Here is a 12,138-nt window from a genome sequence, read left to right as displayed (position 1 = left end):
CCCCATGTCTACATTTCTTGGCTTCACCATTCACTTTCAGATTCCCTGGTGTGTTTTTTTCAGTCAACAGCTTCTCTTCGGTGTTTTTTGAAAATACGTCGGAAACCCTAAAATAACGAGACGTTGCGTTTGGCGTTGATAAAACCCTTGCCGAGGTGTGGGCTGCGTCCGAGAGGTCCCTGGTGGACTGCAGACTGTCCCTCTTTCCTGCTTCCATGGTCTGGCTCTCTCCCCTTCTGAAAAGCATTCTGTCATTAAAAGAAATGTCTGCAAATTAGAGGAAGAGAGAGAGCAGGCCCAGCCACGGCCACCGCCCCTGCTCTGAGCAGCTAGGCCCAAGGACACGCGGCCCAGCCTTGGCTCCTGGTCCCCCCCCCACACCGGAAGCAGAGGTGCACCTTCTGCCTCCTGCACCTGCGAAGCCTGTACCAGCCCCACACCAGCCCCACACCTGCTCCTCTCTGTCCACCAGAGCCCCACGCACTCCCCATGGAGGCCTTTACCCCCACTTCTTCTGTAGGGTGTTCCCCGGGGTCCCTTCTGCCCCGGAACAGTCAGCCCTATGAGGGCGTGCCCCCAGTGTCTCCCTCCCCACTGGCGCCTCTGGGGGTCTGCTCAGAGGAAGTGCTCAGGGCAATGCACCCTGTGTCCCCTAGGACCACAGGTCAAACTTCAGAGAAGGGGGAGAGGAAAGCAGACATCTTTAGAATCTTTTCCACTGGAATTTAAAGTGGTCTTGTGTCCATGGCAAGGAAGAGGGAGGCCATTTCCCTTGTGATGTGGGGAGAAGAAGCGGAAGTGTAGCCTGGCCCACACTAGGCAGCAAGGGCCACACCGACCTCCTGTCCAGAGAAGCCCACGGATACGCCTCTGAAACCAGCCTGGGCTGAGGGCCAGGAGCTTCGAGACGAAGTCATCACCACTCTGCATGCTGCTCAGTGACCCGTATGCTTCTCACTCGTCCCTGAACTGGCTCAGGGATGACCTGTCAGGCAAGGAGCACTGGACCAGCCTCCATTCAGTGTCTTCCAGGCCCTGGAGGTGAAAACATGCTCAGCAGTGCCGTGGGGCGCGGTCCATCCACCCCTCCAACGGGTCGGAGGCTGCACACCCGAGGCTGCCGCTCCCTGCTGCTCTCCTGCGAAGTACGGATCATGCGTTCCGAAACACATCTTATTTGAAAGAGACCTATTATAAGGAGGCAGATGGTAGCTGTTGTTTCTTCTAACAGTCAGAGAACGTGAATAGCTTATCTGCTACAACCGATAGACCTTTATGTTCTGGGACAGAATCACTCCTATTGGCTTGTAACTCTTTGGATGCCATTTATTGACCAAAATCTCTTTAAATACTGAAAGAATCTGACACTAATTTTTACAACAAAGAGAATCACTGTTAAACCTACAAGCAGAACCCTCGTACCCCGTCCTCTGGGGAGCCCGCACCAAGCAGGAACCACAGGCCTAAGGTGGCCTCGTTACCGCTGACGGGTCTCCTCCGCTGCTACGGGCGCTGGAATCAGAGACCGCCACTGACGCTCCGCAGGTGAGGAAGGCGCTCCCACGTGGCAAATCCGCAGGTGTAGACCTGTGCCGCCCACGGCCGTGCCCGACTGAGCAGACCTGAGCGTCTTCCCCGGCTGCCACCAGCCCTCCCGCCATCCCACGAAGGCACCTGCAGCTGGCTTGCAGAGCTCCTGAGTACCTTTCTGAGAAACCACTTTGAGGCCTGAGTGCAGGTGGGGCGAGCCCACAGAGACCCCGTCCAGTCAGCACACCGCGTGGTCCCATGATCACAAAAGGCGCCTGCTGAGGCTCATGCGCCAGGTCTGTCCTGTCCGTTTAGACACCGTGGTGCATCTTCCAAAATCGGATGAGGCCTCATTTACAAAACCCACGCATGGTTTTGGCTCCTGTGGAGACCCTGCCAGCCCCTTTCCCTCCTGTTTCTGTTGTGAAGATCTAACAAGCTGAAAGAGTTCAGGGGAAAAGAAGGAATAGCACAGGGGTCCCAGCATGACTTAAGCTGCCAGCGCCGTTCAGATCACCAGTAACCTTCAACTGGTGTGTCGTTTCCTTTCAGCTTGTGGGGAGGGGGTCCTCCGACACGCACTGACCCGCTCTGGTAATAAGTACGTCTGCCACATGGAGACCACATGACAGACCCAACAGAGCAAAACACGTGTATTTTCTACTCTCACAAAAACTCTGTGATAAAGGCTTTTCCAGATAAGGAAGCCAGATCAGAGAGGCCACCCAGCGCCCCAGCCGCCAGAGTTGCACAGCTGAGAAGTAGGAGGTGGGATTTGAACTCACGGGTCTGAATCCTGAGCCTCTACTGATCAGGTTCCTTGAAGTGCCTGGACCTCTGACTTCTCTTCTGAGCTCAGGCGTCGATGGAGCGCCCACGGTGAAGGGGGCGAAGAGGTTGGGCGAGGGGTGCAATGTGGCAGCCGGTCTCTGCGTGGTGCACCCCCAAGCTTTATGTGGCCTGCCCTGCCCTGGGGGGTGTTTGGGGGTGTCACTGACATGCCCCCCCGCCGCATAAGTGTCAAAGCCGTGAGGATGCTCTTTGGATCCAATCACCTGTTCACCTGTCCCCTTACCTGGATGGCATGTCCCTCCCAGGACAACTCTGGCCCCCGGGGATATGCAGGAGGAAGTCCTTCCCTGTCACTGCCTGTGGCCCAAGTCTGGCACCGTGGGCCCTGCTGCCAGACGCCCCTGCTCAGAAGCTCCCCTGTTGTCCTCTCTCCGTAGATCATCACCATGCGAGACTATGTCCCCAAAGTCCTGGGCCCTGAGGCCTTCCAGCAACACGTGGGCCCCTATGAGGGCTACGACCCTGCCGTGGACCCCACCGTGTCCAACGTGTTTTCCACGGCTGCTTTCCGCTTCGGCCATGCCACAGTGCACCCACTGGTGAGGCGGCTGGACGCCCGCTTCCAGGAGCACCCCGCCCTCCCCCCGTTGCGGCTTCAGGATGCCTTCTTCAGCCCCTGGAGGCTCCTCAAGGAAGGTGCGCCTCCCCTCCTGCCAGGGCTCGGCCTCCCTCCTGCCAGCTCCCCAGAAGAGCCCACCACCCCACAGCGAGGGCGTGCTTTCACCTCCCAGCACACGGGGCTGAATACTGTCAGTGTTTAAGGGGGAAATAAATGCCTTCAAAGCCTTTTAAAGGCTGAACTGCTCATCCAGACACCCCCCTCGGGTTTCTGACCTTCTTCGGACCTCACAGGGTAGCCACCCGGGTGCGAGCGCCTCTGCCCTGTTATTCCAGAAATACTGAGGTAGAGACCCACGCACACCTGTTCAGCGTAAATAACACCATCTTCCCATTAAACATGCAGCCTGCTCCCGCCTCGTCCCCACCACAGAGCCCTGGAGCATAAGCGTCCGCACAACAGGTGCTGGGAAGGGTTGTTTCTACCCCTTGTCCTCCCAACGTCCTCCTTCTAGAAGCTTCTGGCCTGTCACAAAGGTGCCTGGTGCCTGGTGGACGCAGCAGGGGGAGGTGAGGGGAAGCAGTCACCACACACGATCTCTGCTCCCAAATGAATGTGCACAGAGCATTAGGGAGAAAGACTGGAGTCACACGGGTCACCAGGACCCCGTACATCGATGGTACCCAGGCCAGCCCCCCACAGGCCAAAGAACATGTGCTTTCTGAGTTGTGCTGTTGGGGCCCCAGGAGGCCAGACAGGTGTGATAAAGGTCCCTCCGCCATGCGATCAGGGTGGGAGGGAGTTGAGAGGTAGGCTTTTCCATAACGGGTCCTGTGGGCCGACTGGCACCTGGAGGTGAGGGGCACAAGTGCCCTGACCCACCCACCTCTGCTCAGCCACCCTGCATGGTAGACTCCAGCTTCCTCCCCCTGCAGGCGTTCTGCTGCGGGAACTGACGAAAACTTCAGCACCGCTGGGCTCCTTCTCTGGGTCCCCTGCGGACCTGAGGCCTGCCCTCTGCACCTGCTGGTCAGTCCTTGGGGACCCAGACAGATGTTAACCCACCCACTCGGCTGAACCCAAGCAGTACTCGGAAATCCTCAGAATCACATAAAGTGAATTCATGACCTTGAATTCGTGACCGTGAAGGGTTTTCTGTTGAGAACAAGCAGAGTTTACTGTGTGAGGTTTTATTACTGTTTCTCCAGCACTCATGAGATGACCTCGCCTCTTCCGTGATGTTTTCCAGGCGGTGTGGACCCCCTGGTGCGGGGCCTTCTCGCGAGACCAGCCAAGCTGCAGGTGCAGGACCAGCTGATGAACGAGGAGCTGACAGAGAGGCTGTTCGTGCTGGGGAGCTCGGGCAGGCTGGACCTGGCATCGATTAACCTGCAGCGGGGCCGGGACCACGGCCTGCCAGGTCTGCCCACCCCCGCTCCTCCCTGGGCTTCCCTCCCGCCTGGGTTGTGGGGGCAGCCACCTGAGAGCCCATTCCATCAGAAGCGAAGTGTCTCCAACCTCCAGCCAGCTTGCTCCTCTCTGGTTTTTCTGCTGGGAGCCCATTCAGTGTTGCTTCGAGGACAGAGCCCCAGGGGGTGCCCAGGGCCTCCCAGTGGGCAGGAGCCCGGGCGTTTAGAAAGAGCAGTCCCCAAAGAGGGAGAAGGAGGTGGTCTGGCCTGGTGTTTTTGGGAAGTTAGAAGGGCTGCTGTTCTGTCTGTCTCTTCCTCTCACCGCGCCCCGGCCAGCACATCCCTCCGGCTGCCTCTAGGGCGTCACTCACCAGCGGTCCCATCTCCTGGCCACTCTGTGGATGGGGACCCTCTTCTCGGGCCAGCCCCCAGCTCCCGACTCCCACTTGCTGTGCCCACCCCAACCGCATCCCCCTCACTTGTCCCAACCCTCCCCACCCTGAGGCCAGCCTGATGCCCTGCCTTCCGTGGCCTTTCCTCTGGGGCCCCCATAGTTCAGCTGTCTGGTCAACTTTGCTAGCCGTGCAAGGCCATCTGCCACTCAGTTCCTGTGTGCAGACCTGCCTGGTGCCCAGGGAGCTCCTGTAGGCCAGGGCCCACTCCACACGTATCCCTCTGCTACGTGTGTCGGGGGCTCGTGGACCCGCCACGGGGAGCCAGGCCTGCTTGTTCAGGGTCCCCCAGATGTGCTGCTCTTACCTCCCCCTCAAAGCCCCAGGAGGCTGAGTTATCATTGTCAAAGACCGTGTCTTCCCACCTTGTTTATAAGCAAGGTCTTCAGTAAGATCCCGACCGGGGCGCTGGAACATTCGGCGTGTTCCGCGCTGCGGGGCACCAGGTAGCGGAGTGGTTTCTCTGTAGCTGGGCATCGCGGACGGGACTCGGCTGCTCCCGCTGTAGCTCCCCGTGCAGCCCCGCTCTAGTCAGGCGGGTGGGGCGGACGCGCAGATGGAGGGAGATAACACCGCACTCCCTCCTCCCTTCAGGCTACAACGCGTGGAGGGAGTTCTGCGGCCTGCCCAGACTGGAGACGCGGGCCGACCTGCGCTCCGCCATCACCAACGCGAGCATCGCGGGCCGCATAATGGACCTGTATGGGCACCCCGACAACATCGACGTCTGGCTGGGCGGCCTAGCCGAGACCTTCCTGCCCCAGGCGCGCACGGGTCCGCTGTTTGCGTGCCTCATTGGGAAACAGATGAAGGCCCTGAGGGACGGAGACCGGTGGGTATCGCAGCCAGGCACTTCTGCACAGGCCCCAACACAGCTGCGTCATGGGCGCTCCCGCAGCCCGGCTGGGCCGTCTCTGTGGGGCCGTGAACCTGGGTCATCACAGAAATGGAGGACATGCAGCGTGAGCGCACAGAGCACTTGAACTGTGAGCTGCTGTTGCCGCGTCCGAACGACCCACTCTCACACCTGAGCGGGCATCACGTGAAGAGCACGGGTGTTCCTGACGCCCAGAAACCCACCTTTGGGTGTTCTCTCACACGTCTGCCGAATTGGGCACGTGGGTGCTGACCGAGGCATGAGGCCGAGGCCCAGGGACGGCGTGCGAGCACGGGGTGGGTGCGCTGCCCATGTCGCTCGGCCTGGGAACCCGCCCCGCGAAGGTCCCCGAGGGAGTCTGCTGAGCCAGCCCCTCATTCCGGGCCCAGTGTGTCAGGAGTGAGGAGTCTGGGAGCCCGCGGGCGTGGTCGACAGCGCAGGACACCTGTCTGCCCGACGGGAGGCGCCCTCAGCCGCGGGTTCCCTGCAGCGCGCTCCGCCCTCTCCTCCCTTGCAGGTTCTGGTGGGAGAGCAGCGGAGTGTTCACCGAGGCCCAACGGCGCGAGCTGGTGAGGCATTCCCTATCCCGGGTCATCTGTGACAACACGGGCCTCCCCAGCGTGCCCGCGGACACCTTCCAAATCGGGAGATTCCCGCAGGACTTTGAGTCCTGTGAGAACATTCCAGGTCTGAACCTGGACATGTGGAGGGAGGCCCTTCCTCAAGGTGACGTGAAGCCCTTTTTAAATTATGTTGTAGCATGTGGGTTGTTTTCGAGAGTGTCATGTGCCGCAAGGTGGGGGTGAGCACCCCACGTCTGAGCTGCGCGCAGGTCCCCCAAGTCGGGGTGGGCTGGGGGGTGGATGAGCGTGGGGCTGGGGGCACAGGGCGTCCACTGGGCCTCCGTGGTGCTGTCCACAGAGGTGCACCCGGTGCCGAGAAGCTGCGTGCCCCACTAGACTGCGGCAGACGCGGCTCCCGTGGGGAGGCGGGAAGCTGGGGAGGCAAGGGGGTGGGCAGGTGAAGGAAGTGAGGGAGGTGGGCAGGTGAGGAGGTGAGGGGGGAGGAGGGATGGGGGTAAGGGGGTGAAGGGTGAGGGAGGTGAGGAGGTGAGGCAGTGAGAGCCCTGAGGGGAGCCCCCAGAGAGGGCCTCAGGAAGGAGGAAGGCACGTGGCGCAGAGTCGTGGCCGCCAGCCCCGGGCTTGGTGGCAGGAGCGGTGTGTCGGGTGGGGACAAAGCCTGGAGAAGTTGGTTCAGAGCAACGACCTGAGGCAGTTGGGGCTCATTCCTAATCACCACTGCGCCCTGTCGTGCGTGACCCGGACGGAACCGTGGGACGTGGGGTCCATGCGGGCGAGAGGGCTGGGAGACGGGGGGCGGAACGGGGAGTGAAGTCCTGACGGCGTCTATCTTCCCCCTCGGCGCAGGTGACGCATGCAGCCTCCCGGATGGCGTGGACGACGGGGACGTCACGGTCTGTGGCGAGTCGGGGCGGCGCGTGCTGGTGTTCTTCTGCCACCACGGGTTCCAGCTGCAAGGCCAGGAGCAGGTGGCCTGCTCCCCCAGGGGCGCGGATCTCCGGCCCCCCGTCTGCAGAGGTCAGTGGCTCCAGAGGCACAGGCTTTACTGACTTTACCCCCAAATCTGCCGTTTTCAAACAGGAAGTAAGAGCAAGTGTCATTCACAGAAAGGTGCCTCTGGGCGTCATTATCTTCCCAGGAATTGCTTTGGCGCGGAATACAGTGTCCCGTCCTAGGCTGACACGCGCCCCAGCTGGCCTCTCTAGACAGTCGCATGTGGCCGTCATGGTGAGCGGCAGGGAAGGGGACGCGTTAGTGACTTCCATGTTCTACAGCCAATTCCTCAACTGAAACCAAAGGGAAACTCTTCCACTCGAAACAGCCTGGAATAGCTTGTCATCTGGCCGCGTCCTCATCCCCCGTGTGCTGGGCCCCGTGCTCCTGGTGTGAACTTGCAGCCAGAAGGCGAGCGCAGGTGGGAGAGCCTCCGGGGTCTGCCCCGGGTGCCCCGAGCCACCTCCCACTCGCCTGCCCCGATAGACTGCTTGGAACAGTGTTGGTGGCCGGGTGCAGAGCTCAGGTGACCGGCCTGCGTCCCCAAGTCGCTCCTGCAGAGAAGAAGGCAGAAGGGACGTCCCAAGGGGACATCTGTGCATTGGACCCCGAGGCTGGGGATTCCTGGTGAGAGCAGCCCTGACTCCTTCAGAAATGACCCACAATTTCAGTGCACGACCCTGTCAGTGGCCACCTGTCAGTGGCCAGGGAAGCGATGTTGGGAGCTGGAAGCACGTGTGCCCGACTCCCCGGCCCACGGATTGTGGCCACAGAAGTCTGGGACAGGAGCCTGGTGTCAGGCGCCAAGCCGCGTGCGGGCTGCTCGTTATGAGCTGCATGTCACTCTGCACAGGGAAGAGGGATGAACTCAAGCACGAGTGTCCATGTAGGATGATGAGAGCTCTGGGGATGCATGGTGGTGATAGTTGCATATTAATGCCCACGAGTGTCCATGTAGGACGATGAGAGCTCTTGGGGATGCATGGTGGTGATAGTTGCATATTAATGCCATCCAAACGCACAGTTAAAAATGGTTCAGATGGTTGGTTTTTTGTGATGTATATTTCTCCTCAGTAACAAAAATCCCCGTTTCAGTTTTGAATGTCAGGAACGTCCTGTCCTGGGAGGGCAGCAGGGCTCCCTGCTTCTGGCTCTAAATCCTACAGGAATACTGAGCGAGACCATGAGCACCCAGATCTGCGATGGTGCAGTCCCGTGCACCTGCCAGGTTCCTGGCAGAGTCTTGGGGAGGGCGGGTCGCCGGCTGCAGAACCAGGTCCAGGGAATGACCCTGAGAGACAGCCGATGACACAGAAACAACCAGATCAGAGCCCGCTGGTGCCAGGGACTTTGGTGCCGAACACACGCCCGCACTGGAAAAGCTTTGCACCCAGATTTGCCCAAGCAGGCCGTGAGTGGCTGGGCTGGCAGACAGCCCGCACCTCGTTAGGGCCCGGTTGAGGACAGGGACACCTCCCAGAGAGCTCCGTCAGATATCTGCCTTCCAGAAAGTTCACCTTACAGGAACCCACAGTGCTGTGTGCCTCACACCCTTTTTGCCTAAATACCTGGACATTTGAGGTGTTGATCTTGGCTGTTTTCAGCATCCATGACCCCAAAGCTCTATTCCTGACTTGCCTTCTCAGCCCACCCATCATGCCTTTCCTCTTCCGTAATCCCTCAAACCAACACTTAATCTCCCCCTAACGTGGCGGCTCAAGACCAGCTGGGCCCGGCACATGCCCGGCTCCTACTGACCACCAGCTGAGAGCCCCGGCTCGGTCTGAGCCTGACGTGTGCTCCTGGGGGACTGCTGGGGGCGTGGCACACTGCGTGGGCAGATTCCAGGCTCACATGTGTTGTGGCCGCAGAGGCAGCAGCTCCGGGACCCCCAGCGCATCCCAGTCAGGACCTGCACCAAGACTCTGGTTGGGCGGGATGGGTCCAGGAAGGCTGGCCAACCCGCTCTAACTGGACCCTGTTCCCCACCGGCCCTGACCTGGTCTGCGCCCCCACACGCCTGGCCTGGGCCCCCTCAGGGCTTCTGTGTCCGCCTCCAAAACCCACAGCCGCTGTGACTCCGCATTTGCAAACATTAGCGGGGGATGGTCCTCAGTCCCCTCATGGCTTCTCGGTCCAAATGAGTCCAATGCGCAGCGAAAGCACAGGGCACAGAGCCAACGTGATGAACATCGTGCGTCATGAGGTCTGGCTCGGATTCTGGTGCACGCACACGGCGAACGCATCTGTAAACACCCGCAAGGTGCCCGCTGCCGTGCGTGCTGCCCATGAGGCATCGCGGAGTAAAAACGCACAGGAATGGGTTAACAGGGACCCGCTTAGACTTTTATAAAAGCGGAGGAGACTGTTTATTTGTAAAATATTTGTAAATGTCTTCACGGAAACGATGACTCGTTAAACTTGGTTTCAAACTCGGCACAGTGAGACGGGGTGAGGGAGGAGAGGGTGTTGACTCTTTATCATACAATGCTGTGCTTTGTCCTGATGCGTGATAATTAAGATGGGCTGCCTTTAAACAAAGTCCCGAAACCGATGAGGAGCAGAGGATGGTATGAATGCACTGTTAACGGACACAAACGTTTTCCACCTGATCTGTGCCCGGCGCCGGGCGTTCCGAGATCGAGAATCACAAGGGGACACAGACTCGTGAACGGGGCAGACGGCGCTCTTCCCTCGTGGGACGAAGCTGACGAGAGTGAACATAAGAGCCACCGCGGGTCCTCGGTGACACCGCAGCTCAGGCCGTGGCCACGGGAGGGGAAGCCAGGCTCACTGCAGGGTTAACGCACAGACCCGACGAGACGCACACTCTTCTCTTCACTCAAACCCTGCTCGTCCGCCGACTCACCCGCAAGAGAGGCCGATGGAAAGAATTCTGGCAGATTAACTGTAATGAGTCTCTTTTGAGGCTTTAAAGTTGGGAATTCAAAGTGGTAGAAAGTGGGGTGTCTGTGGCCCTTTGCTCCTTGTTGCCAAGAGGGCATGCGATGGATGAACACAGCCATGGCTCTTGTGTCTCCCGGACAGTGAGGCCCCGGCCAGCACCCCATATGCAGGGGTGGGAGACAACGCGGGACAGGTAAGCGAGCCTGGTCTCACACGGATCGACCCAGGAATCTGGGGACTCGGCGGGCCTGAGACCCGTGTGGGTCTGTCCCCACCTACCCTGCAGCTTCCCGGGGCAGGGAGACCAGAAAGTATGGGGTCACTGACTTGGATGAAGCATGTCCCCCAAAAGGCACACAGTGTCCTGACCCCCAGCCCTTTGAAGGTGCATAATTACATCCATTTACATGTGGGGGAAGTCTGTCTTGGGGCAGCCCTCAGCCTCGGCCTCCGCGTCAGGAGCAACCCCACCCTGCACCCCCATGTGCTCTTGCCCTGTGGACAACGCCCAGGGCTTACGTTTGTCAGGCTCCAAGTCCCCCACTCGCGCGCTGGGAGGCGAGCATCACTCTGTGGCCGGACACTGGCCTGTGCAGGGGTCCAGCCTCCACCTGGCAAGTCCCCACATCGCCCCGGAGTGTTGGCGGCACAGGGTCCGGGATGAAGGCGAGGGGGCCAAGCTGGTGTTCACGTCATTCCTCGAACACTGACGGCCTGGGAGTGTGTGATGGTGCGTGTTGCGTTTATTCAACACGTGCTCAGTGATACGTAACACATGTTGTCTGTTGACACTAAGACCACTTGTGTTTCCTGGAACTGGCCAGAAAAGAAACATATTTGAAGAAAAGCGGACACAAGTCACCTGGAAACAGGCCCCGGAAATCCAGCAAGGCGTTCCAGGTTTCTGGCAGAAGGAGACATGAGGGCAGAACCCCTTCCTCACCGACGGTGGCTCGCCCACGCGCACCAGTGCGCCGGGCCTGGGAGCCCAGGCTCTGACTCAGGGCTGGGCAGCCAGTGCTGCCCCAGTGGGTCAGCGTCGAGGGTCGTGGGGTCATGACCCAAGGCCTTGCATGCTCTCTGAGGGTGAGCCGTCTAGTTGGAAAACAGTCCACGCAGGTGCACAGACCCAGCCCTGCCCTGGTCACCTCCATCCCACCCGCTCCCGTCCCACAGCAGGCCAGGTCCTACTCTGGGTGGAGGGGGCCAGTGTCCTCGGGAGGCTCTGACTCCATGTCTGACGAGGCGCAGCAGCCCCGTGTGCTGTGAGCCAGTGGTGACTCCACGGGGCACCCCGGCCGTGCCCTGGCCGTGGTCCCGCTGGCTCCCCTCCTGCTCAAGAGGAGCACTTGGCACAGAGCTTGAACGGGAGTAAGCCATCGGCCGGGAGGGACTGGACCAGCATCGCTGTGCGCGGGGTCTCCTGCACAGCCTCGTGGTCACACTGTGCAGCGTGGTCACAAAGGGGCCGACCGTCTGCCAAGCTGACCTCAGAGGACATGCACTGGCCAGGAGAAAGCGGGTACTCAGGGAGAGGCATGGCACAACAGGGACACGGCTGACAGGGTACGGGGGGTTCTCGGATTCTCTTGCCCACAGTGCAGGGAGCGTGCGGGTGCCTCCAGGGTGAGGACCAGAGCGGGCGACGGGGAGGATGGGGACATTGCCTGACCTCTATGTGGTTTGTGCAGATATCAACGAGTGTGAAGACGTGACACCCCCTCCCTGCCATCCGTCGGCCCGGTGTAGGAACACCAAGGGCAGCTTCAGGTGCGAGTGCACAGACCCCTACGTGCTGGGGGAGGACGGAGCGACGTGTGTAGGTGAGTGCGCACTCCTCGTGCTTCCTGAGCGGGGAGGGGAGGGCAGGTCTGCGGTCCACCCTACAGATGGCAGCAGGGTCATCCCAGCTGCACTGCGCCTGTGACCATGAGCGTCCTGCTGCCATCGTGTATGAATGCAAGTGACAGGGCCACGT

General features: G+C 60.3%; 1 protein-coding gene across 1 annotated transcript in view; it reads left to right on the top strand.

The window, feature by feature from the left end:
• The window catches only part of TPO (thyroid peroxidase), a 49,504-nt gene that overhangs the window by 27,441 nt on the left and 9,925 nt on the right, over positions 1 to 12,138 (top strand). The window contains 6 exon segments of the mRNA XM_087863902.1: positions 2,760 to 3,018; positions 4,191 to 4,361; positions 5,397 to 5,634; positions 6,197 to 6,405; positions 7,107 to 7,277; positions 11,852 to 11,983. Coding sequence (XP_087720028.1) covers positions 2,760 to 3,018; positions 4,191 to 4,361; positions 5,397 to 5,634; positions 6,197 to 6,405; positions 7,107 to 7,277; positions 11,852 to 11,983 — 1,180 coding nt within the window.

This window comes from Ursus americanus, chromosome 7, assembly GCF_024610735.1.
Source record: "Ursus americanus isolate L20-20 chromosome 7, mUrsAme1.1.p, whole genome shotgun sequence".
NCBI lineage: Eukaryota > Metazoa > Chordata > Mammalia > Carnivora > Ursidae > Ursus > Ursus americanus.
The sequence above is the reverse complement of the archived record's forward strand: the minus strand, read 5'-3'. Positions and strand labels throughout refer to the sequence as shown.